Below are 27,253 nucleotides of genomic sequence, written 5' to 3' on the forward strand. Positions count from 1 at the left end.
CCAGTAGCTATGTGAACAAAGCCCCTTTGCAAAGCATGCTAGTGCTTCTTTCCTCAAAGCCAAGAACGGCCTAAGGAGTTGTGTCAATGGCATCAGTTAGAGAAGCTTCTGACATCATTCAGACTTCATTGTCAGGTGCAAGTGACTTGCTTCAGGCAGGTTTTCTTTTCCCATAGTCTCCATTGACTTGCATGGAGAAGCAGAACAAAAGCCCTAACTTTGCCAACTAACACCCAAATCTGCCCTCTTCCCCCTAGAGACTAGCTGTCCAATCAGGCCTCGCCATGGGCGCTCCACCCCCTCCATTATTAGTCCTAGGAATGCACCCTGGGTATCGTGCCCAGACCCTTCTGACCAATCTCCGGCAGACCACCCGGCTCCTGACGTCACCAATACCCCGCCCAGTCACCGACGACGCAACCAATACCGTGAACCAATCACGGACTGCCCCGCCCACATAACCTCTTCCTCCACCGCAGCTCAGAAGGGACAAACCACTAAAGCGTTTGCACTGGCCGCCTCCCAGTCAGAGCACTTTTAGCCGGTGTGAGAGGCCTTCAGTCCCACACCGCTCCCAGTCAGCCCACACTTTTCATTCAGCTCCAGTCAGAGCGAGCCGCTCTGTCCGCCCTGTCAGCAAGCTGGGCGCAGTCAGTATAGAAGGCCAGGCCGGTGGTCTCCCGCGGAGACTGCTCCCCCTGTGTCCGGCCGGAAACAGATGTGGCCCCAGCCTCCCAACCTAGATGTGACCGGGGGAGCCCACCCTTCCTGTTATTAGTGTCAGCGCTCCTCCCTGTGCCCGGCCCGGCAGGCCGCTCAGCCCTCCTAACATCGCACACGGCGCCGGACACGCAGCCCGCACTGCCCGGGGACACACCATAGGCGGCTCCGGTACCAAGATGTCCAACCGAGCGCTGTGCAGGGATGCGAGCCACGCCGGGAGCTGGTACACCGCCTCAGGTACCGGGGGGAAGGGAGACATGGAGGCGGGGATGGGAGTACTGTGTATGGAAGTGCGCCCCCTACTGGGCTTTCTACTCACTAAGGAGACCCTGTCATCACATCTTACTATGGAAGCCAGAGGCATGGAGGGTGTGGGAGACACATAGAGGGATTATGTGAATGATGGGGAGGCATAGTGACATGGCAGGATGGAAGTGCGCCCTCTGCTGGGCTTTCTACTCACTGAAGAGACCCTGTCACCACATCCTACTATGGAAGCCAGAGGCATGGAGGGTGTGGGAGACACATAGAGGGATTATGTGAATGATGAAGAGGCATAGTGACATGGCAGGATGGAATTGCGCCCCCCTACTGGACTTTCTATTCACTAAAGAAACCCTGTCACCGCATCCTACTATGGAAGCCAGAAGCATGGAGGGTGTGGGAGACACATAGAGGGATTATGTTGGATGGGGAGGCATAGTGACATGGCAGGATGGAAGTGCGCCCCCCCCCCCCCCACTGGATTTTCTACTCACTAAAGAGACCCTGTCACCGCATCCTACTTTGGAACCCAGAGGCATGGAGGGTTTGGGAGACACCTAGTGATTGCGTGAATGATGGGGAGGCATAGTGACATGGTGGGATGGAAGTGCGCCCCCCCCCCTACTGGACTTTCTATTCACTAAAGAAACCCTGTCACTATGGAAGCCAGGTGTATGGAGTGTGTGGGAGACACATAAGTGTGATTATGTTGACACTGCAGGATGGAAATGCCCCCCCCCCCCCCGGCTTTATGCTGATTAGAGACACCTGTCATTGCTAACTAGATAGCAGAGTTGCAGGATGGAAAAGCACCCACTGTCCAGGTCACCACATCCTACCTTGAGAGCTGTACACATGGCATTGGGGATGGGGGGCAGTGGGAGAATTGGCTGGGGGGACACACAGAAATGGGATTATACTGTATGAGGGTGATGGGAGGCTGAGTGTAATGGCAGGATGGATGTGTGCCATCCACAGGGCTTTGTACTGATTAGACACCTGTCACCATATCCTGCTGAGTGCAGGAGACATGGAAGGTGATTTTATGGGGGGGCATAGAGTGTGAATGTTTTGGGGTGATGGGGGGTGTTGAGTGACATGGCAGGATGGAAAAGCATCCCTCTCTGGGCTTTGTACTGACCAAGGAGACCCTGTCATTACATCCTATCCTGAGAGCAGGAGACCTAGAGTGTCCTTATGTTGGATGAGGATGCAAGCGCACCCCCTGCTGGTCTTTATACTCACTGAAGAGACTGTTGCCACATCCTATTGTAAAAAAGGGAGGGGGTGGACTCTTTAGGGTTGTAGAGGGATGGAGTGCGAGGAGGATGATGGAGGGCTGATTGGCGTTACAGGATGGAAATGCACCTACTGTGTAGTGTTGTTTATACTGACCATAGTCCCTGTCCCCTGATCTTACCACCAGAGCTGGATATATTATGTGAGGGTGACAGGAGTGACATGGCAGGATGCAAGTGCACCCCCCCCCCCCACACACACACACTGGTTGTTATACCCACCAAAGAGTCCCTGTCACCACATTCCACTATGAGAGCAGTAGATGTGGGGTATGGTGGGAACTGGGAAATAGTGTGATTATGTTGGATGAGGGAGATGTGACAGGATGGAAATGCACCCATTGTACAGTGTGTGTGTGTGTGTGTGGCAGCTATATTGAATGGGAGACATGGCAGGATGATGGAAGTGCCAACTAAACCCCCCCCACTCATCTTAATACTCACTAAAGAGACCCTTTCACTGCATCTTATGAGACTTGGAGTGTGTGGTGGGGAGGGGGGGAAGGCGGCACGTTGGGAGACAGACTTGTAGTGGGATTATTCTGTATATAAGCGACTTGGAAGATTGAAAGCCTGTTTAAACTGTTTCTACAGCATGTGTGTTGTGGTTCACTTTAATAAAGATCACACCTGTTCCCATCCTAGCAGTGCAGTGTGTTTTTGAGAAAAATGACCTGGTCATTTTTTTCTTTTTTTTGCATTTGGATGCCTCTAGAAGTGAATGGAAATGTATGAAAAGGCATATAAAGCAAGCCATACATGCATAGATTTATTTATTTTTTCATTCATGCTATAACTAATCTCCCCTGCCACCTATATTTAGTTGTCTTGTACAGTGTGATCCAGCATGTGAAATCTTACTGTCTGGTCACCCAGGAGGCCTATGTGTGGTATGCAGCCCACAGCCTATGAAAATCCGACCAGCTAAACACTGTATTAAGCAGTACTCCTGTTTGGGGCCATACACCCCAAAAGCAGGAATTCTTGAAATTGATGTACACAGCCCTAAATGCGATTTACCGCTCAGAGCTTCCAGCCACCACAAATGGCCTATTATTATAATAGCCTGCTGGCAGCCGGGTGTATGCTGCATCTGTGGCTCCCAAAACTCCAGGACTTTATATCGATGGGCGGCTGTATGCTGCATCTGTGGCTGCCAAAACTCCAGGACTTTATATCGATGGGTGGCTGTATGCTGCATCTGTGGCTCCCAAAACTCCAGGACTTTATATCGATGGGCCAAACCTACCATGTGCACGTAGCCATAGACAGTCAGCACCCATGGCTGCATCACTACCCGAACAGCGACTGCGACTGACTGGATGCAGTCAGTGTTCTTCCAACAATTTTTCAACCCGTCGCCTTTAATTTATTTTCAATGGAAGTTTTAACATCCAAATGGGGCAGCTCACAAATTGAATTCCAGCAATTCCACAGGAAACATGAGCTTGTGTTTTGATGAGTTGGCAGCAGGTATTAATAAGGCTTGGTCAATGGCTGTTAACGCTGTCCACTCTCAAGTCAAAAGCATGTGTTAACACGCATTGACACACAATGCCCTTACCTAATGCTGCAAAAATGCACCTCTATAACCATGCATAGATCTAAATGAGCCCGAAAAGTGTCACCAGTGTTCCTGGTGCTGATTTGACTCCTTTTAGCATGTCCTACCCTGACAGCTAAATACAGAATGGCAACCTATATTACAAGTACTTTCTCTGCTATAGCAATTTGACAGTCCTATGCAAAGACATTTCTGCAATAGGACTAGAAAGTCTTCCTTTCCACAGGTGTCTGATTGTGAGAATTGTGTGGCACCTGCATTGATGGTCTCTCTGCCCCAACATTACTGCTTCTGCTGGAAGTACAAAGCTTTGTGTAGGAAAAGCTGCTGGTAAGGCCTCATGCACATAGAATGTTTTGGAAACTCTCCTAGAAGCCTTTTCTCCTGGCAGCTGTTTTGGCAGAAAAAAAGTCTGATGCTCATAAAAGTGTCTAAAGCTTTTACAGGCGTCAAGAGCTTGGACGTTAATTCAATTGGCCAGAATAATAATGTTTTCTGGCCTTTGAAATGAATTAACGCTCAAGTGCTTGGCACGCCTATTGCGTATTTAGCAGTATCGAGCGTTTTTTTTCTTTTCCCTGCTAAAACGCTGCTCCTGGACACACTGGGATTTTTTCCTGCCTTTAAAAGCCCCTGCCACTAAATGCTGCTAAAAGTCTGTGTGTATGGACACATACACTATATTACCAAAAGTATTGGAACACCTTCCTTTACACGCACATGGCCTGTAATGGCATCCCAGTCTTAGTCCGTAGGGTTTAAAATTGAGTTGGCCCACCCTTTGCAGCTATACCAGATTCATCTCTTCTGGGAAAGCTGTTCACAAGGTTTAGTGTTTCTATTGGAATGTTTGACCTTTTTCTTCCAGAAGCGCATTTGTGAGGTCAGGCAGTGATGTGGACGAGAAGGCCTGGATTGTATTTTCTGCTCAAATTCATCCCAAATGTTTTCTATTGGGTTGAGGTTGGAACTCTGTGCAGGCCAGATAAGTTCCTCCATCCCAAACTCTCTCATCCATCTCTTTATGGACTTTGCTTTGTGCACCGGTCCAAATAATTTGGTGGAGGGGGGATTATAGTGCAGGGTTGTTTTTCAGGGGTTGGTCTTTGCTCCTTAGTTCCAGTGAAGGGAATTCTTAAGATGTCAGCATACCAAGACATTTTGGACAATTTCATTCTCCCAACTGTGGGAACAGTTTGGGGATAGCCCCTTCCTGTTCCAACATGACTGCGCAGTAGTACACAAACAAGGTCCATAAAGACATTGATGCTAGTTTGAGGTAGAAAAACCTGACTGGCCTCCAGAATCCTGACCTCAACCTGATCGAACACAGTTGGTATGAATTGGAGCAGAGTCTACAAACCAGGCCTTCTCGTCCACATCAGTGCCTGACCTCACAAATGTGCTTCTGGGAGTATGGTCAAACATTCCCATAGACGGTACTAAATCGTGTGGACAGCCTTCCCAGAAGAGTTGAAGCTGTTATAGCTGCAAAGGGTGGGCCAACTCAATATTGAACCCTGTGGACTAAGACTGGGATGTCATTACAGGCCATGTGCGTGTAAAGGCAGCCGTCCCAATACTTTTGGTAGTGTAGGTTAACATGGAGAGATTGTTTAGAGGCAGGAAAAAAAATGGCTGACACCCCTAGAAGCAGCTGCAAAAACATCCAGTGTGCATGAGGCCTAAATCTGCTGGTTACATTGCAGTGACTTTTGCTGAGGTTTTGAGATTTTTCTACTTCCAGAAGAAGCCTAGTGATTATGTGGGATTTGGGCGAAAGCCTGGTGATCAAATGACCTTGGTAATGTCTAATTAGCTGGCTAGAAGCTGTCGGGCTTTGTATCTTTGCTTAGGACTCTTGATTTGCTGCAGCAGAGTGCATCTGATACTGATTGCCCACCTGTGTCTAGTTGTCAGGGTAAAAGGAGATGAGTGGATGGGTAGAGGTGCTACAGTAGATCTAAATTGCAACTGGATGAAGTGCACTGTAGTCAACTTTTTTTTTTTTTTTTTCTACAGTTTGAGGATTGCAGTCCTTTACCATTCTCCTGGACAAGTGTAAAACTTTCTTAAGGACTTCTCTGCATGTCTACCCTACTTTCTCTTCTCTGAAGTACCTGCCATCGTCCTCTGATTTTAACATTCCCATCAGTGTTGACACCTCTGCCACTTAACCTTACCTCTCTTCCCACAAAGGCAATGGACACAAACCTGAACTTAGTCCAATGGCAACACTCTACCTCATATTCTCCCACCTCTGCACTCTGTGCAATCTCTCCAACATCTTTTCCTCTCTGATCACAACCTTATCAGTTTCTCTCACTCTCTCCAACCTCCTATGCCTCTAACCAGCAAACAGTTACTCCTAGAAAACAAGCAAAAAAATTGGGGGAGCATATCCATGTATTTCTAAAGCTGGTGTAGCTATGAACCAAAAGACATGTATATTAAAAAAGAATAGCGCACACATGCAAAAGAAATTACTACCAAATTTGAAGACAATCCATAGATAAAAATGGGGATTTGGTCCCACCATATGGCCATATAGTGCTCAAGCCCACCACTACGTCAAAGTACCCCATTATCAGTGGGTCCTACACTATCCATGAAAAAGAAATGGATCCAGCCTTTCTAACCCTTGGAGATAATACTCCTTGCTGGGAAAGATGTTACTCCTAGAAACCTTTGCCACCTCAACCCTTCCCTTCACTCTGCTACTGACCGCCTTTGACAGAATTGCACCCCTGTCCTGCCCTGGCCACTTTGGTCTACAACAACTTACTCCTCCTCCCTGAATACACTCGCTCTTCTCTCTCCATGCCCTCCAGTTCTCATCAACTCTTTTCTACTCCTAAGTCTCTCCTTCATCCTCCACTCACTAACCTATGTACTGCCTAGGAGATTGGCCAGTCCTTTCAAAAACAAGATTGACACAATTCGCATACCAGGTTCAACGCCACACTCAATATATTCCTCATTCGACCCTGCTATCTCTAAGGGAGTTGGTGAACTCCTTTCTGAGGCCCACCTCACCACCGGACATCTCACAATTACTGTGGCTTCCTTCCTGCTTTATCCTAAACTCTCTAACCCACAGAGTCTTCAATATTTCCCTCTTCTCTGGCATCTTTCCCTCCTCGCTCAAACATGCGCTGGTTACCCCCATACTTGGGGGAAGGGGGGGGGGGACTGGATCTCACCTGTTTGAATAACATAAGATCAATCTCTGCTCCTGTTTGCCTCGAAGGTTCTTGAACACATTGTCAACAACCATGAGTTGCTACCTCATTGATGGTAACCTTCTTGACCCCTGCAGTCTGCTTTCACCCACAATGTTCCACTGAAACCTTCCACTAAAACTCAGTAATGACCACCTAACTGCTAAACACCCAGGTCTCTCTACTCCCCCAGTTCACCGCCTTGGTCTCCTCACATATCACAAATTTTCTGAGTGACATATCAGTATGGATGTCACACCACTTCCTCAAACTAAATCTTTTTAGAACTGAGCTTGTAATATATTAAACCCCCCCCCTCCATGACTTTCCTATTAAGATCAACAGCACAATTATTGGTCCCTTTGCGCATGCTAGGTGTAATCCTAGACCCTTAACTCTCCTTTGTGCCCCACATCCCATATTTGATTAAATCTTTCTGCCTTAACCTCCATAACATACCCAGAACTTGCCTCTTCCTAACGACACCACAAAACCGCTTATTCACTCCTTGGTTTTATATATATATATATATATATATATATATATATATATATATATATATATATATATATATATATATATATATATATATATACACACAGTACAGACCAAAAGTTTGGACACACCTTCTCATTCAAAGAGTTTTCTTTATTTTCATGACTATGAAAATTGTAGAGTCACACTTCAAGAAGTAGTCACCTGATGTGGTCTTCCGACAGTCTTGGAAGGAGTTCCCAGAGATGCTTAGCACTTGTTGGCCCTTTTGCCTTCACTCTGCGGTCCAGCTCACCCCAAACCATCTCGATTGGGTTCAGGTCCGGTGACCGTGGAGGCCAGGTCATCTGGCGCAGCACCCCATCACTCTCCTTCTTGGTCAAATAGCCCTTACACAGCCTGGAGGTGTTTGGGGTCATTGTCCTGTTGAAAAATAAATGATGGTCCAACTAAACGCAAACCGGATGGAATAGCATCCCGGATTCACACAGTCTCCTCTTAACAGTTGTTCTAGAGATGTGTCTGCTGCTAGAACTCCGTGTGCCATTGACCTGGTCTCTAATCTGAGCTGCTGTTAACCTTCGATTTCTGAGGCTGGTGACTCGGATGAACTTATCCTCCGCAGCAGACGTGACTCTTGGTCTTCCTTTCCTGGGGCGGTCCGCATGTGAGCCAGTTTCTATGTAACGCTTGATGGTTTTTGTGACTGCACTTGAGGACACTTTCAAAGTTTTCCCATTTTTCGGACTGACTGACCTTCATTTCTTAAAGTAATGATGGCCACTCGTTTTCCTGTACTTAGCTGCTTTTTTTCTTGCCATAATACAAATTCTAACAGTCTGTTCAGTAGGAGTATCAGCTGTGTATCCACCTGACTTCTGCACAACCCACCTGATGGTCCCAACCCCATTTATAAGGCAAGAAATGACACTTCTTAAACCTAGCAGGGCACACCTATGAAGTGAAAACCATTTCAGATGACTACTTCTTGAAGTGTGACTACAATTTTCATAGTCATAAAAATAAAGAAAACTCTTTGAATGAGAAGGGTTGTCCAAACTTTTGTTCTGCACTGTATATCTATCTCTTGACTACTGCAACTCCCTCCTCACTGGCCTATCTTTACACAGGCTACCCTCCCCCTTTCAGTCTATTATAGGGCCCCACAAATCTCAGGCTTCAGGTCGCATTGGCGACTAGAAACTGAGTCCGGGCACCTAGGATTTCAGCTGTCTGCTATCAGGCTTCGGGGCGCTGCTTCAGAGATTTGAAATCCCTGCAGCTCCTATCCATACTTCTCAGTGTACGGACAATAGGCGATCTAGTTGGTGAGCACCGTCACATGGATGGTGCTGACCAATCGGAACCGGCTGCCTCGTCACTTTCAGCACATCTATAGGATGCACTGCTCGACTTCTGCCACTGTCAGCCTCCTCGTTGCAGTCACCCGGCACACATCTATCTGACATTGAGTAATGGGCCATACACGCTATACAATTGTCTTTAGATTTATTCCTTTAGATTTACCATATAAACCATCTAATATCAGGTCAAATCTAAACCCTTTTAATTTGTATGCAATCAGGCAAACCCTAGCACTACATAGTTAAAGGTAAATCTAAAGGAAATCTAACAGCAAAAGTTGTATAGTGTGTATCCAGCTTAAGAGTGCCAGGTCTGCAGCTGAGTGGTGTGTGAGGTGGGGGAATGGTGCACCATAATTTCATGTATGTCCCCATCCCACTGCTCCAGCCTGCCTGTCACTGCTTCCTTAGCCCCTGGGGGTGGGGGAGGGGGGGGGGTGGGAGTGCAGACCTAGCCTATACTCCCCCCGGCTGAGGGAAGGACACCATCTACAAATAGTTGGGGGGCACAGTTTACCTTTAATTGGCCAGGTGTTGGACTATACCTCCTGTATGCGTCAGCATTGCTGCTTGTAATCTCCACCAATGTAGTGTACATATTCACCAGCACACCATGGGGATCTACAATCGCCATCCAAAGACTTTTATTGCAGAGAGATGACATCATAAAGACAAGTGCTTAGTATTTGGAGTGAGCATTCCAGTGGATTCTAAATGCTGTTTGCTAAATATCTTGGAGGAGGTGGAGCATATTAGGTTGGCGATCGGTAGGGCTCTGTTTCTTGCTAGGCGCTTAATCCTAATAATGTGGAAATTTGTTGACCACCCCCCATCACATAAAACATGCATATCAGCTGTGGGAGATGCTATAATCTTAAGGGGTCATATATTTGACGTGGGTGTCCGGGTAAATTTGAAAAGGTGTGGGGAATGTGGCTGGTCACTCCTGGCCTTGGTCCACAGGAACTGACAATTCAAAGAGTGGTTCACGGTATGCATATTGTGCGGGATACCGGAAGTAATGCTGGATAGGATGATAAGTTTACTGGTTGGTGGATTGGAGGTTGATGCACTGCTCCTATTTGGGAGCAATAGTGTGTACGCTTGGTTCTACATAGATATGATTATCACTGTAAAATGTCAAAATGCTTTCTATGGAATGTATCGGACTGTCGTGTTGCTGGTTCTTTATTTGTATTTTTTTTATAATAAACTTTTTCTGATTCAGAAAAAAAAAGTGCAACGTTTTGTAGTCGCGCAGGACCCCTTCCTCAGGCATGTGCTGACACACATGCCTGATAAAGAGGTACTGCACGGCTCCAGATTGTTGCACTTGTCTTTATGATGTGATCTCTCTGCAATAAAAGCCTTTGGATAGTGATTGTAGATCCATGGTGTGCTGGCGAATATGAACATGTTCTTGATGTCTCCAGAATCCAGCTGCTAATGGCTGCATCACCCACCATTGATGAGCCCTAATTTCCAGGAACGTGTGCGATGGGAATATAGACAAGACTAATCTTCATCAGGGGCACATGCGACAGTGTGACAAAGCAGGAGCACAGTTGGAAGAAATGGACATAACAAGAACATTCATTGCAGGATCAATTGAAAACATGTTGGAGTTGCATTAACACGTTAAAGCTTTTATGAAATTTTAGCGACTGAGAATAGATGGATTTTAAAGTGTATCTAAACCCCCCTCCTCAAATTGTCTACCCTTCTCCTAATGCTTGTTGTTGCTGATTTCCATTTTTTTCATCCTTTTTAATACTGGTTATCCTGCCTATGAAGGCCTTGTCACCATTCAACAGGAACACTCTGTTCTGTCTCCCAATTGTCTTCCTGTGTTATCACGCTCTCTCTTATGCCTGGTACACACAGGTCGTTTTTTTTTTTTTCAACCTAGCGGACTAAACAGAAAAAACTGAGAAGCTTGCTGTACGAACTATGCGATGTTAACAGCAATCTCCCCGCTGAGCTATTGTGTTCCACGAGTCCCCCACCAGAATACACTGGTCATTTGTTTCCAGCACTGATGGGCTGCTGGTTTTCCAGCACTCCCATTTACCAGAGGTTGGAAAGGCTGCTGTACATACTGGCCGAATGTCAGCCAGTTTCTGTTGAGCCAGCTGATATTCGGCCTGTGTATACCAGCCTATAAGCTGGCCATACAACAGATTGGTCCATATATACAAACAAGCTGGATGGAGGAACCCCGCCCTGCCGTGACATTGTATTCTGACACCTGCACATGTTGCTATCAAAATATACCCATCATTGCCTGCAGCTGATTGGTTGCAGGAGATGATCAGCACAACATTTTTGTTAGTAAAGGGTATTAAAAAAAAAAAAAAAATCACACTTGCCTGCTCTGTGCAGTGGCTTTGCACAAAGCAGCCCCTATCCTCCTCCTTTTTTGGGTCCACCACTGTCGATCTTGGCTCCTCTTCTTGGCGTGCTGCACAGTGTGTACTCTCTTTCCTGAGCTGTGTGTGCCTATGGGAGCCGCCCCCCCGCTTCCTTCTAAATGCATATGTTTGACAGCAGTAGGGGCCAATGGCTCCTGCTGCTGCTGCCCAAGTCCCTGTGTGAAGAGGGGAGAAGAGAGAAAGCTGTGCACTGAGCTGGATCTCTTCTCCCCCTTTTTCCTTCACACAGGTTGCGGCATGGACCCATTGAACTCAGTGGGCGAGTTTGACAAGTGGTGCCACTTGTCAAACTGTACCACAAGTTAAAAATGTATTGGCATGTAAACAGCCCTGTCCATCTGTTATTTTATAGCTTGGGGGGGAAAGAAGAGTGGTAATACTGCAACTCTGCCATCTGTTTTTACCAGCCATCTGAATGACACCTTGGGCCTCATTCACACTGGCATATATGTATAATTGGATGCAGTCAGTTTAGATGCCTTCAGAGAAAATTGAGTTCTGTGCATCTGGGACCTGATTAGAAACCAAACATGGCTAAACCTGCTCCCCCCCCCCCTTCTTTTTAAATCTTCTTTTTTTTTTTTTTTTTTTTAACCTAGGGATCTGGAGATGCCAATGAATTAAAGATCAGCGAGATGAAAAACCCATATTTCCACAGAACCTTTACCAGTAACTGTAGCAAAATATCTGGATCAATGCATCAATATGGTTTCATCAATACCAAACCTGATTGGTTGTTTCACTTTGCACTGTTTGAGACTATGAAAATGGTCTTTTTAGATGACTGATGTTTTTAACCATTTGTGAACCATCGCTGCAGCAATGATCGAGATCATATATTTTTTTTAAAGGCCGTCTATTCCCTTCAATTTAAAAGTAATCCTAGCAGCTAAGAAGCCGCTTGAATACTTTTATAGGTGACGTGAGGGGGCTGATGATCCTCCCACTGTCTGACGTCAGAAAACAGAAATTACGAGGAGTTTGTCACTTCCAGTTATTGTCCTTTTTAAAAGCAAGTCATTTCCATCTAGAACAAGCATCTGATGAAACCAATCCTGGTTTCTTCAGATGCTTTGGTGGACAGAGGACAGAGGAGAGATCTAGGGTCCAATAGACTCCAGATCTCTCCATAAGGAGGACCTGTCCTGGCCCATGCTATGGATGTTGTTCATCCCTTCTAAATAGCAATAAAAGATGAAAAAAAGATTTGTTAAAATTAAACTTTTTTTTTTTTTTTTTTTTTTTTAAATAGTTAAAGCGCTCACGTGCAAATGTGAATACTAATTTAGCATATCTAAATAGCGATTACACCACATGTTTGAGGTTTCCCCACAAATGGCAGTGAAGGAACTAATTATAAAACTAAAAAAATTTAGCGTTTGAAAAAAAAACTGCTGCGCAAATATTGTGACATATTGTGTGACCTAAAAATGTTACACCCACCATTTTATACCCTTGGGATTCTGCTTGTAAAAACATTTTTTTATGGTACAAAATTACTTAAACCCCCCCCCCCCCCCAAAAAAAAAAAAAAATAAATAAATATATATATATATATATATATATATATATATATATATATATATATATATATATATATATATATATATATATAGAGAGAGAAGACTCTGAAGAATAAAATGGCGGTCGTTGCAATATTTGTCACACGGTATTTGCACAGCGGTCTTTTAAACGCAATTTTTCTAGGGAAAAAAAATTTCATTGCATTTTAAAAAACGAAATCGTAAACTTAGCCCAAATCGTGCATTCGCAGTAGGAAACTAGCTGTGAAGCCAGAAGGTTTTACTGCCGGTTTCCCTTACTTACAATGCCGGTGCCTGCACTCGAAGCCGATTGAAGAATCCTCTGGATCCCTGGACAGGTACGTGTCCTTACATTTTTTTGTTTTTGGAAGACTGGAGCTTCTTATTAACAAAACAGTTGAGATTGTGATGCTTGTCTGGAAGAGGAAAAAAAGCTAATGTTGTATAGAAGAGTATACAAGGGCTTGTCTGCTACTGAAGCATACACCATGATGTCTCCTTGAGTACAGGGATAGCTCAGGTCCTCCTCTCCCCCCATCTAGTTTCTCAATATGGTTATAGACTGACAAATGTCATGTGGCATCCTTTTGGAAAATGGAAACTTAAATCTAAAAACTGTTTTTCTTTTCAGCATTTGATGGCTTACAGTGGCAAGCATTCTCACAGAATTGCTTGAACTTACTGTCAATGATACTAAAGTGGGTGGGTACAGACAGCAGGGTTATTCGAAGGGTCTGGTTTAGAAGAAAAATGTTTTTTTATGGCTCCCTTTTTAGCTTTAGAACATAATGCATATTAAAAGGAAATCTCATGGGAGAATCCTAGAGGCTGTAATTGCTTTCATGCTTCACTCGTGACAGAGCTAAATCCCCAGAAACAATGGAAAAACCTAGAATTGCTTAGCCTAGATTTTCTTTCAATAGAGCCCTGCTCTTTAAAGTGGAAGTAAGCTCTGCAAATACCAACATTCATGGGGTCCCTCCTGAACGTTGATCCCTCTCTTTGGGTTTTTGGCTGTCTTGATTGGCTGGTGCGGGATGACTTAATTTTTATGCATGTGCAGAAGTTCATTCACCCCAGCACCAAGCCACTGTGCCAAAAATGTACCCTGAGTTGTGCATGTGCAATTCTGTTTACTTTCTAAAGTCTGAGCAGGGTGGTGAGTTTGTTTTATTGCAGAAGAGACATATGATCAGCGAAGTGCACTTAATCCTGTTTGCCCATTTAAGCTAAATCAACAGATCATGTTGTTGCCGATCTGCAGTAGCCCAGAATGTGAGGGAGGGTGGAGCTAGCTCCCCCTGTAACTTCCTGGGTTTTCTTTTACAGTAACATTTTTCCCTTTTAGTGCCTTTCTTATCTAAATTTAAAATCATCAACTTTAAAGGAGACTTCCAGCTCAAGCCTAATTAGTCTTAAATGCTCCCTCCTCACTACTAACACTTATGCTAACTAACCTGTTAAAAAAAAAAAATGCATGTACTTTCTATTTTGAACCTGCTCTGGTCATGTGATTGTTTGTGTCAGCTAGTGGTGGCTGCAAGGGAATGTAGAACACGTCTGACTTGGAGTAATGATGTCACCTTTAGACTTCCATGGTACAGCCATTGTCAGCCGTCCCTTCTCTACCCTGCAGTCATCACTGGCTGGCACAGGGAAAATGGATCATGTGACCGGACCAGAGCAGACTTAAAATAGGTAAGTATACACATCATTTTTACACAGGTTAGTTAGTATAGGTTTTATGAGGGTTAAGGAGCATTTTTAAGACTAGTTAGGCTTTAGCTGAAATTCTAAAATCCCCATAACCCTAATGACCGTTTTTAAGCATTGCTTCTGTTAATCTTGCATTGTTGGAGATCTGTTCGTGTAGTCCTAACTCGTGTTGGTCAAAATATCTTCTGTACCACCGAGGCTAGGTTCACATCTGTGTAGGGCGTGCTTTTAAATTGCACGTGGTCCTACAGCCGCACACAAAATGCACTGCTCTTATGAAAAACGAACAGGGGTGCCATTAAGCACTGAAAAGCGTTTGTTCAGAATTTCTCACGTGCAGAAACAGATGGGTTTTTTTTTGGCTGCATTTTTAAAAAAAAGTAAAGTACCCTTTTTTGTAGGTAACTCAGGGACAGCAGCTCGTTCAAATGAATGGCCTGCTGTGCCTGGGCAAACGCGGAACCACATAGATCTGAACGTAGCCAAACTATGCATGCTATGTCAGACAAAAAAAATAGCATGCTACTTTGTAAAATGTTGACCATTAAACTTCTGAAAGTCTGAAATACATGTAGTTGGTAGCACCTGAAGAAACCTTTTGTAACACTGGGTTACCGTTTGTGTTTATAAGTGCTCCATTATTTCTATTTTTCACAGTTTGATGGCTTGGTTTCTGATTATTTTAGGGCCCCAGCTGAGTGCCCAGTTGGAAGGTTGGCTGTCCCAAGCACAAACTTCAAAAAGACCTGCAAGAGCCATTATTGCACCGTAAGTATTGATTATGCTGTTTTAAAAATACTAGGAGTCATACTATTAGGCCCCTTCCACTTGGGATTGATTCCGCCAGCTCAGTAGGGGATCTGTCTGCGGAGCCAGCAGATGGCTGGTCCGTGTCCACTCTCTTATGCAGAGTGGTCACAGTCCGCACTCCTCTATAGGCCATCCTATATAAATGGGCTGCCTGTCTGCCATCTGAGCGTATCCCTAGATAGAAGGTGAAAGATCCCCATCCGTCTGTTTTTAGCAGATCGGATTGGATGTAGACTGGTGTAAACTGACCCATGTCTGTTTACACCTGCCTCCACATAGAGGAGAATGGATGGTCTGATCAGGTACGCCTGAAAAACTGACAGGCGGACCCAGTCAGTCCGTTTGTGTGAAAGGGCCGGCCTAGGCACTGCTGATTTAATTGTGCTTCATTTAACAGAAGTCTATGTTAGTCACAATGAAATTGGTATAAAGTAGTGCAGGAACCTTTTTCATAATCTCTTCGACTTGAGGGGTGTGGAACACCAGTGTGAACGGGGGCTAATACAATTTAGATGGCTTTGGGATGATTTTGCATTTACTACAGTTAAAATGTCAGTCAGAATTGGGCTGGGACAAAGCAGTGTTAACATAGTATAATATAGGTTAGTAAGTGGCTGGTGGGGGGGGTGATGTTTAAATGATATGAAAAAGTTGACCAGTTAAAAGTAATATACTGTTTTGCTTAGATCATTCAATAATGGGCATGTTTTATGCATATTTTGCTGCTGCTCAAAAAATTTCTGTGTATGTATGTGTATGTGTGTGTGTGTGTATGTATATATATATATATATATATATATATATATATATATATATATATATATATATATCAACCATGTTAACTCTAAATATTTCTAAATAGTCATGCTGGATATACCTACTGTGGATCCTGTGCTGCTCATGCCTACAAGCAAGTAGACCCTTCTATTACGTAAGTGTTTTTGTGTGTGGTGTTTTTTTTTTTTTTTGTTACTAGTAATGGCGGCAATCTGCGTTTTTTATTTGTGGGACTGCGACATTGCGGCGGACAGATTGGACCCCTGACTGATATTTTTGACACTTTTGGGGGGACCAGTGACTACTACAGTAATCAGTGCTAAAAAATATGCACGGTTACTGTAATAATGACACTGGCAGGGAAGGGGTTAACATTATGGGTGATCAAGGGGTTACATTTGAGCCTAGGGGAGTGATTCTAATGGGGGGGGCTTCTAAAATGACCATAGACATGTGATCCTATATAGAAGGAAGGAAGCATCACATGGGCTCTATGATCATTGTTGTGTTTACTGACCGTTCTTCTCTCTCAGCGGGGAACGATCGCGGGCCGCCTGACACGCGCATCGGCTTCCCCGCTGACGAGTGGGGGCAGGAGCGTGCCACCGGCAGTGCACTCTGGCCCCCTAGACTCCTGAGAGCGAGCGACATATACCTACGTCGATTTACCCAGGAGCGGCTTTCCTGCCACAGTATATCTGCGGTGGGCGGTCGTAAAGTGGTTAATAAGTGATCAAAAATGTCCAAAGTCCATGTATGAACATGATAAATGTCCACCAATGCTCTAGACGATTTAAAGTATAAAGGATATGTCCAATGAAATTCAACAAAGCATATGAAATCCTATGGATATAAATCCACACGGGTATCTGATATTAGGCTCCTCCAATGGATTATCTGTAGAAAAATATGCAAGAAGAAATGAGAAAGCAGATCATGGTGCAGTAACTACACATTAGAATGTAGTACAAAACATGGGGAGAGTATCGCCAGTGCTGGAAATGACAAAGCCTCACAGGTGCACGGTTCCTTCACCCCTCAAACAATGCAAACTCACCAGAGCATAATTATCAATCACCATCAATGACAGGAGCTCGGCAAGATATCCATGCACACCCCAGAATAAGGACCAGTATCTTCTCATAACTCCAATCAAATAGCCAACATCTTTGCCCTTTCATTAAGCTTCCTGTAGATAATAAACCAGCGATAATTTAGTGCATCTAAATTCTTCTTAATACAGAAAGCGTCAGCAGTTAAGGACTGCTCAGCAACTTCTCCATATATATTCAGGGCTCTAAGTAGCTTGCTGCTGCTCTATGCCATCTTCAAGCACCTGCACTTCGATTTTACTACTTTGGCTTCACATGTGCTCTTAGTGCCGGTTCACATTATTGCGGCTGCGGAGATCGCATGTAATTCGGAGCGCACTGCTCCTTCATTACATGCGATCTCATGTGCATATGCGAATTCAGCCATACACTTTGTATGGCTGAATTCTCACTGTATCCGCACCAAACACGCACAGGACCCTTTTTTTCAGCTGCATCAGAATCGGATCGCACAGTGGTTCACACTTGTGCGATCCGATCCTGTTCGTACGGTCAGATCGCACTGCGATATGCGATCAAACTGGGGGTGTCGTTAACATTTAATTGACACCCCCTGCGTATCGTATATGGCAGTGTGAACTGCCAGATGTGCGGATGCGAAGCGGGAACAGGCTGCGAATTCCCGCATTTCTCAAGTGTGAACCGAGCCTTACAGAGCTGTTCTCTGCTCACTCACAGCTGTCAAAAAATAAAAGCCTCCAGCAGATGTTTATCAACATTGTTAAGGCTGCTGGACAACTATATAAACACAATGCTTTACAATGTATCTTTTACATTTTAAATCAAAGGAATGAACTTCCCATCTGTAAGTGAGGGCAGTTTAACCTCTTAGAGACTAAGGCCCTTTTCACACAGGGGAGTCCGTCGGCGGACTCAGTTTTTCTCAGCGAGGGATCAATCTGCCGATCCCCTCTGAGCAGGCGGATGGCTGCTCTGTCTCCACACTGTGTGTGAAGACAGAGCTGTCAGGTCCCCACTGTTCTCTATGGGGGAATCGGTCTGTCTGTTCTCATCCAATCCCATCCGCTGGACGGATGGAAAATAGGGTTGGGTATACTCTATATAAAACAAGCTGAACTGCTGGTTTTATAATCTCACCAGTCAGTTTGGGATGATTGGTGGAAGCAGCACATAGGGTGTTTTTTGGCACACACCTTCCGTTTCTTTTCGGTATCACGCTTGCTGGAGTTTCTACAAAGAGGTGTATATCCGTGTTTGGCCCTGGGCACCAAGGACCAGATTTCAGCCTAGGCAATTTTCTTCCAAAGGCTGTTGGCCACAAATTCCCTGGTTCACACCTTCGTACAGGGGGTTCACCACGTGACCCCTCCTGTATGGTCCCTAGTGCCCCCGTGGGATCTTAATCTAGTCTGATTCTTCTGCTTACCTTGTCACAGAAAGTGGCTTTCTTTGTAGCTATTACTTCTGCATCGGTCACCTTACCTTGTGGTTCACAAGGGACAAAGTGGTGCTACATCCCTGTCAATTGTTCGCCACCCCCCCCCCCCCCCAAGAGTCCTTTCACACGGTCCGCCTCCGTAACGCATATATACTGCGGCAAGGTGCCCCTCCTGCGCAAAATCACTTACCTGTATGTGATTTCGTGCAATAGGTCTGGGGCCTGTGCACGCTGCCGGCGACCCGCTACTTATGTGATTGGACACAGTGGGAGCCAATCAGCGGGTTCAGCGGACCGGATATTCTCCCACACCTCGCCATCGTTCGGGAGATTGGCAGAACGGCAATCTGCCTATGTAAACAAGTTAGACCACTGTTCTGTGAGAAGGGAAGATGAAGATCTTGTGCTTCTGCTAAGAAGGAACAGGGATCTCTGTCTTCCCCCCTCCCCCCCCCCCCCCCCCCAGTCAAAGCATCCCCACACACACAGAAAGCACTCCCAGGGAACACATTTAACACTTTGATTGCCCCTGATGTTATCCCCTTCACTGACAGTGTCATTAGTATGGTGACAGTGTTTATATTTCTCTTTCGTTCATTGACAGAGACAGCTCCTGATATTCTTAACCATTCGGTTATACTTATACTGCCCCCTACAGGATTAGGACACTAGGGAGAAAAAAAAAAGTCTGGCTACACCTATGGGCAGTCCCATAGGGGTATATTCCCTCTCCCTGCTTATAGGTACTGCCTAGTCAGGAGTAATGACCTAGTTCCTTGCTGGGATCTATGGTCCTGGCAAATTTTTGGTGGTCCTGGTCTGTAGTCCTGGAAATTGCCTTGGATGTGGTCCGGCAGCTACGGAGTCTTTCAGTAAATCAGACTCCCTATTTGTGCTCGCAGATGTGCCTCGGAAAGGGTTGTCTGCTTCCTCTGTGACTATTTACAGATGGATCAGACAGTGATTCAGGCCTATTCCCGCAAGGGTCGCGTTCCCCCTTTCCCTTTTAAGGTGCACTCTACTAGGGCGTTTAGTGCCTCCTGGAACTTCTGTCATCAGGCGTCAGTGACACAGGTTTGCAATACGGCCCCTGGTTGTCTGTGCACACTTTTACAAAGTTTTATAAAGTGGATGTGTTGGCATCTGCTGATGCTTCTTTTGGCCGCAAGGTTTTGCAGGCTGCTGCTGAAAGGACCTGATCCTGTTTGAGGGTGTATCATTTTTTCCAGGTAGGCTTCAGTTTTGGTTGAGCTCCTGTTGCCCGGTTAGTTACGGTTTAGCCCTCATGTTTAACACTGCTTTGTGACATCCCAGTGGTTAAGCAGATCCGGAGCTGTGAATGAACGAGAAAATGGGATTTTTGACATACCGTAAAATCGATTTCTCTGATGTTCATTGACGGTAATTCTTTTGACACTGTTTGTAACTAGTTACATAGTGAGGTAAAAAAAGACATCCGTCCATCCAGTTCAAAGTGTGTGTGTGTTTTTGACGTTAACCGTACATTGTATACCCCTTTATGTTGTGGTCTTTAAGGTGCCTGTCTAATAGTTTTTGAAACAACCAATGCTCCCCGCTGATATCACTGCTTGCGGAAGAGAATTCCACATCCCCACTGCTCTGACAGTAAAGAACCCTCTAAAGAATGAAACGGAGTACGTATAGCAGGGAGAGGGAGTATACGCTCTGGGACTGCCCATAGGCGTAGTCAGATTATTTTTCTGCCTAGTGTCCTTCTCCTGTAGGGGGCAGGATAACCCAATGGTTAGGAAGATCATGACCTTTCCGTCAATGAACATCAAAGAAATTAATTTTACGGTAACCCAAAAATCCCATTTTTTTTTTTCCCTACAAGCCTGAATAACCCAAAAAAAAAAAAGTTTCTAGCTTGAAAATCCAACCCAACAGGGTGTTAAGTAGTCCTGATTATTTTAATAATATCCTAGCTATATAAATATTTAAAGTTGTTTTGAGTCCCAGTGAAGATTAAATTCAGCCCTCCTCAAAATACTACTAGCAAAAATGTTAAACATAAAATTGATGCTAATGTGAAGTTTAACCTTTTTATTGGGGATTGCTTGATTTGTTCATTTCAGTGTGCTGCAAACAGAAGTAATTGCCAACAACTTTACCAAGTACTCTGGTAAAGTACCCTAAAATAAAAGTATGGAAACACAGAAAAACTATTTACTCCTTACTAGTCTTCTATTTTATTTTTTTTTATTTTCACCTGGTGATCCTGTCAGTAACCCCCCAGCCTAGGGTGTATTTGTATCTATGCGTGAGCTGTGTTGTGTAGAAGAAGAAAAGGAAAAAAAAAAAACAGTGTAACAAACCCTTTTCAATGGTATGTTTAACCAGTTCCCGCCCGTGATATAGCCAAAAGACCGCTACAGCCCGGGCTTACATTGCCGAGAAGGTGTCCATGGACGTCCTCCTCCCGTGATCAAAATGCCTGTGCACTCCCTACGATCGCTGTGTCCTTGGGACACAGCTGATCACTGATCGGGGTAAAGGGCCAATCACAGCGGCCCTTTATCACATGATCCGTTGTGTCCAATTACCGCTGATCACGATGTAAACACAAGTCGGTTATCCGCATTCCTTTCCTTGTGCTGACAGCTTGAAGAGAGCCAATAACTGGCTTGTGTGAAAGGGACATCTACACTAATGAGCGCACTGGGCCACTATGGGAGGTTGGGATACACTATTGATGGGTAGGGGATCTACAGATAGCTGGAGGAGTGGTGCCAACCCACCTCTTTGACTCCAGAGGGAAACCGCATGAGATTAGAATCTCTTCTAAAGCTGTCTTTTTCCAGTTTTGGTAAAAAAAAAAAGTGTTCCTCCCCCCCCCCCCCCCCTCCCCCCATGGTAATATTACAGGAGCAGTGCCATACTTGACCTGAAATAAATCTATTGAAAATTTTGCAGAGGTACAATGGGACAAAAACTAGTTTCTCACTGTGACTTTCAAATCTTTATAAATGTGTCCCCAATGTGTTTCTGATTATGAAGCTAATATTCCTTTTCTTTTGCTCAAAAACAGGCGAAGAATTTTCATTCTTGGTCCTTCTCACCACGTGGCTCTTTCTAGATGTGCACTTTCCACTGTGGATATATATAGAACACCCCTATATGACCTCCATATTGATCAGAAAGGTATGGTTGAGAGAGCTTCATGCTCTAGTAGATTATGGATAGTAAATTATACCTCCATATATCATTTTTTTTTTTTTTTTTTTAAACTTCACTGTATATTTCTTGCTATTACCATGACCTCCCACCAAAGAACATCCTTTAAAAAAAAAATAAAAACCCTCCTGATGATTGCAGCGCTACCACATGTGTATGCTTGTACTTGCAGCAGGGCCCAGAAACATTAGTGCTCATTTTGCTTTTCGTATCCTTCCTAAAACACACTGATACTGACAGTGATACTGATTTTAAAAATGTGGTGTTTTTTGGTTTTTCCGATCTTCCTATTTCTTTTTTTTTTTTTTCTCCTCCAGCACAATGTATCTTTTTTTTCTCCATTCAAGAGGGGAAAAAAAACATTCTGCACAGTTACTGATCACTGTGAAAGCTAATCGGAGGTTATCACAGTGATTAAGGGCGGGACTTCTCGGTTCCAAATTATTCATACAGGACCCTGGGACTCTCAATGAAAGCCTGGTCCCTGTGCTGGGAGGGTGCTCTGCTGCATGCTCCCAGCACAAGTATGCATATATATGTAGCCTCACAGAAGAAGACTCGCTTCAGTAAGGCTGCATGTATGTGTACACGTGGTGGGAAAGTATTAAAGTAGAGTTGCAGCCATTTTGTGTTTATCAAAAGTCAGCAGCTACAAAAAGTGTAGCTGCTGACTTTTAATAAACACACACTCGCCTGTCCCACGATCCAGCGATGCGGCCAATGGGAGCCTCGGTTCTCTCCCTCTCCTTCCCACGGCGCCGGCATCACAAGTGTGGGCACCTGGCTTTGAAAGTTTTCGGCTTCACAGCCGGGTGCGCAATCGCATGCGCTAGTAGCGCTGCACTTCCTTAGTGGCTGGGCAAACTTCTGGGACCTGTTACGTGTCCCAGAAAATTGCAGGGAGGTGAAGAGGAGAACTTCTGCTTGAACCGCCTAGGCGGCCCTTGAGTGGCAGTTGGAGCAGGTACCTGTCAAAAACTAGGTACCCGCTGCCCCCCCCCCCCCCAAAAAAAAACATGCCAGATGTGGCATTTCAGGAGCACCTAAATTAGAATTTCTACTTTTGGAAACTGTACTTTTATAAACTTGTCTTAGTCACTGTACCAGCCTGCACAAACCCAATTGCCCCAGCTTCTTAATTACCCTTATGAGAGATGTATAATTGAATAAAATTTTTAAGCTTAAAACTTTGCTAAAATTCTCTTTAGTATCCTAGTTTTGTGTACGGCTGTCCCTGAAAGCAGGAAAACCCCATACAAGTAAACCTTGTAAGAAATTGGCTGTGCTACTGGTACAAAGTGACGTAGCTAGGTAGGAGGGTGTATACCCCAGGTTAGCTCAGGAGTGTGAGGGATAACAGCAGTATATGCAGCAGTTGTCTTCAACCACTTGACCTCCGGAAGATTTACCCCCTTCGTGACCAGGCCACTTTTTGCGATATGGCACTGCGTTACTTTAACTGACAATTGTGAGGTTATGTAACACTACCCAAATAATATGAAAGTCCTTTTTTTTTTTTTTTTTTTTTTTATTTATTTTTTTCCCCCCCACAAATAGAGCTTTCTTTTGGTGGTATTTGATCACCACTGCGTTTTAATTTTTGCACTATAAATAAGACTGACAATTTTTGAAAAAAAAAAAGTTTTACTTTCTGCTATAAAACCTATCCAATAATTTAAAAAAAAAATCAATTTCTAAGTTTAGGCAATATGTAATGTAGCAAAATTACATACATGTTTTTGGTAAGAAAAAATCTTGACAAGTGTATCTTGATTGGTTTATGCAAACGTTAGAGCAACTACAAACTATGGTATATATTTATGAAATTTTTTATACTAGTAATGGTGGTGATCAGCAACTTATAGCGGGACTGCGATATTGTGGAGGACAATCGGATACTGACACCTTTGACCCTTTGTGGGAATTGGTGACCCCAATATATTGATCAGTGCTAAAAATATAAAACTGCTATAGGGCGATCAGCAAGTGGTTAAAGTGGACCCACCATTTTCATTCATTGAATTTTGGTTCTTTCAATTGTGGAGACCCAGCATAATATGTGGATATTACCTAGTGCAATATACTTCTCAAAAAATAAATTAAAGAAACACTTTGAAAACGCATCAGATCTTAATGGGGAAAAATATCATGCTGGATATCTACACTGATATGGACTGGGTAATGTGTTATGTACGAAAGGATGCCACATAGTTTGATGGAAAGGAAAATTATCTGAACTCAGACACCCCAAAAATAAAAGTGAAAAAATTTTACAGCAGGCTAGTGTCCATTTTGCTGAAATTTCATTGCAGCAACTCAAAATGGTACTCAGTAGTTTGCATGGCCCTCACATGCTTGTGTGCATGCCTCACAATGTCGAGGCATGCTCCTAGTGAGAGGACGGATGGTGTCCTGAGGTATTACCTCCCAGATCTGGACCAGGGCATCACTGAGCTACTAAACAGGTGCAATCTGGCGGCATCGGATGGACTGATACATAATGTCCCAGAGGTGTTCTATTGGATTTAGGTCAGGCGATCGTGGGGGCCATTCAATGGTATCAATTCCTTCATTCTCCAGGAACTGACTGCATACTCTCGCCACATGAGGCCGGGCATTGTTGTGCACTAGGAGGAACCCAGGACCCACTGCACCAGCATAGGGTTTGAAAATGGGTCCAAGGATTTCATCCCGATTCCGAATGGCAGGGTGCCATTGTCTAGCCCAGTGTTTCTCAACTCCAGTCCTCAGGGCACACTAACAGGCCAGGTTTGCAGGAAAACTGAAATACATCACAGGTAATATTATTTGCTGCTCAGTGATTGCAGTATTCTAGTCTGCATCTCCCCAAGGTAATACTTTAAATCTGGCCTGTTAGTGTGCCCTGAGGACCGGAGTTGAGAAACACTGGTCTAGCCTGTAGAGGTATGTGCCTCCCTCCATGGATATGCCTCCCCAGACCATCACTGACCCACCACCAAACCGGTCATGCTGAACGATGTTACAGGCAGCATAATGTTCTCCACGGCTTCTCTAGACCCTTTCACGTCTATCACATGTGCTCGGGTGAACATGCTCTCATTTGTGAAAAGCAGAGGGCGCCAGTGGCGTACCTGCCAATTCTAGTGTTCAATGGAAAATGCCAATGGAGCTCCATGGTGCCGGGCAGTGAGCACAGGGGCTACTAGAGGACATTGTGCCCTCAGGCCACCCTCATGAAGTCTGTTTCTGATTGTTTGGTCAGAGACATTCAAACCAGTGGCCTGCTGGAGGTCATTTTGTAGGGCTCTAGCAGTGATCATCCTGTTCCTCTGTGCACAAAAGAAACAGATGCCAATATTGCTGATGGGTTAAGGCTCTTTTACGTGCCAGTCTAGCTCTCCTAGAGTAACTGCCTGTCTCCTGGAATCTCCTCCATGCTCTTGAGACTGTGCTGTGGGATACACAGCAAACCTTCTGGCAATGGCACATATTGATGTGCCATCCTGGAGGAGTTGGACTGCCTGTGCAACCTCTGTAGGGTCCAGGTATTGCCCCATGCTACCAGTAGTGTCACTGATCCTAGCTAAATACAAAAATAGTGAAAAACAGTCAGAAAAAATGAGTAGGGAAAAGTTTCAGTGGCCTCCACCTGAAAAAAACATTCCTGTTTTTGGTGTTTTCATTCTGGCCCATCTAGTGCACCTGTTAATTGCATTAACACCAAGGCAGCTGAAACTGATTAACAACCCCCTCCGCTACTTAACGGATCTGATTATCCCAGGAGTTTAATCAACTTGATGCTGTACTCCAAATTAAAAAGTGTTCCTTTAATATTTTTGAATAGTGTACATGCAAATGCAGCCTTATTCACTCCTCCAGACTGACACCCATCCAAACATTTTGATATTTGCATAATACCTCCAAAGAGCCAGCCCATTACTTGCATCATAACTGTGTGGGCTCTTTGGAGAGGAGTACTGAGACAGGGTGCTGTGATGTTTTCAAGGAGAATGAACCACTCACTACCAGCCATAATCTGACTGCACTGTGTAGAGAAGCATAGAGACAAACCGATGATGTAACTGAGTCCAAAATAAGGTATTTAATGAAAACTGGTTTTACTTGTTGATGGAGAGAACTAAAGCAGGCAATATATAAGCAGGTTAAACTTAAGCTTTAATTCATTCATTTGATCATAAAGCAGAGTGTGCTTTGTTAGTGTGGCTTCTCTTAAACCTGTCAATAGCTCAGTTAATGTTTCAAAAAACCATTAAATTTACAAGCGTGTTGGAGCAATCTTCTCAGATGTATGCAGAATCCATAGTTTCAAGAACCCTGGAAGATTGAGACCGGTATCACATATGCGGCCTTTGTTTGATAGTGGGATTTCAGCACCTGCAAATTGTCAAAGTGTAGGACCATGGAAATCGCACCTGAACCATGCTCAAAATTGTACCGGACTCTAACCACTTAAGCCCGGAGGATTTTCCTGCTAAAAGACCAGGGGGTATTTTGCGATTCGGCACTGCGTGAATTTAACGGACAATTGCGCGGTCGTGCGACGCTGTACCTAAACGAATTTGACGTCCCTTTTTCCCCACAAACAGAGCTTTCTTTTGGTGGTATTTGATCACCTGTGCGATTTTTTTTTTTTTTTTTTTTTTTTTTTTTTTTTTGATCACGCGCTATAAACAAAAAAAGAGCGACAATTTTGCAAAAATAGCAATATTTTTCACATTTTTTTATATGAAATTCTCCCAAAAAAGTAAAAATCAAAATTTTTTAACATTTTCGGCCAATTTGTTTTATCCTACCTATGTTTGGTAAAAAAAATCGCAAAAAGCGTATTTTTATTGGTTTGCGCAAAAGTTATCGCGTTTACTAACAAAGGGAAAGATTTTTGTCATTTTTGTTTTTTTTAACGCGTAATGGCGGCGATCTGTGATTTTTTTTTTTTTTTTTTTTTGCGGTACTGCGACATTGCGGCGGACAGATCGGACCCTTGACTGACATTTTTGACACTTTTGGGGTTACCAGTGACATTTCTACAGTAATCAGTGCTATACATATGCACTGTTACTGTAAAAATACACTGGTAGTGAAGGGGTTAACTTTATTTGGGAGAGAGGGGCTGTGTGTGTCCCTAGGGGCGTGCTTTCTACTGTGATTGGCTGTGGCTTGAGCTGTAAGGACACTGATCAACGGATCTACATAGTAGATCCGTGTGATCAGTGTCTTTACACCGAGGAGAATGACGGGTGGCTTGTTACACAAGCTGCCTGACCTTCTCCCTCTCCCCCGACGATCGCCGAGTGACCGGCGGACATCGGGTTCCGCTGGTCACACGCGTGGGGGGG

General features: G+C 44.4%; 1 protein-coding gene across 1 annotated transcript in view; it reads left to right on the top strand.

Moving 5' to 3' along the window:
• The first annotated feature begins 585 nt into the window (after window positions 1-585).
• Window positions 586-27,253, top strand: part of MEMO1 (mediator of cell motility 1) — a 70,922-nt gene continuing 44,254 nt past the window's right edge. The window contains exons 1-4 of the mRNA XM_082252322.1: window positions 586-960; window positions 15,308-15,389; window positions 16,294-16,362; window positions 21,769-21,881. Coding sequence (XP_082108448.1) covers window positions 900-960; window positions 15,308-15,389; window positions 16,294-16,362; window positions 21,769-21,881 — 325 coding nt within the window. The 5' untranslated portion in view covers window positions 586-899. The remainder of the gene's footprint in view (window positions 961-15,307; window positions 15,390-16,293; window positions 16,363-21,768; window positions 21,882-27,253) is intronic.

Source organism: Pelophylax lessonae, assembly GCF_965119305.1.
Source record: "Pelophylax lessonae genome assembly, chromosome: 3".
Taxonomy (NCBI): Eukaryota; Metazoa; Chordata; class Amphibia; order Anura; family Ranidae; genus Pelophylax; species Pelophylax lessonae.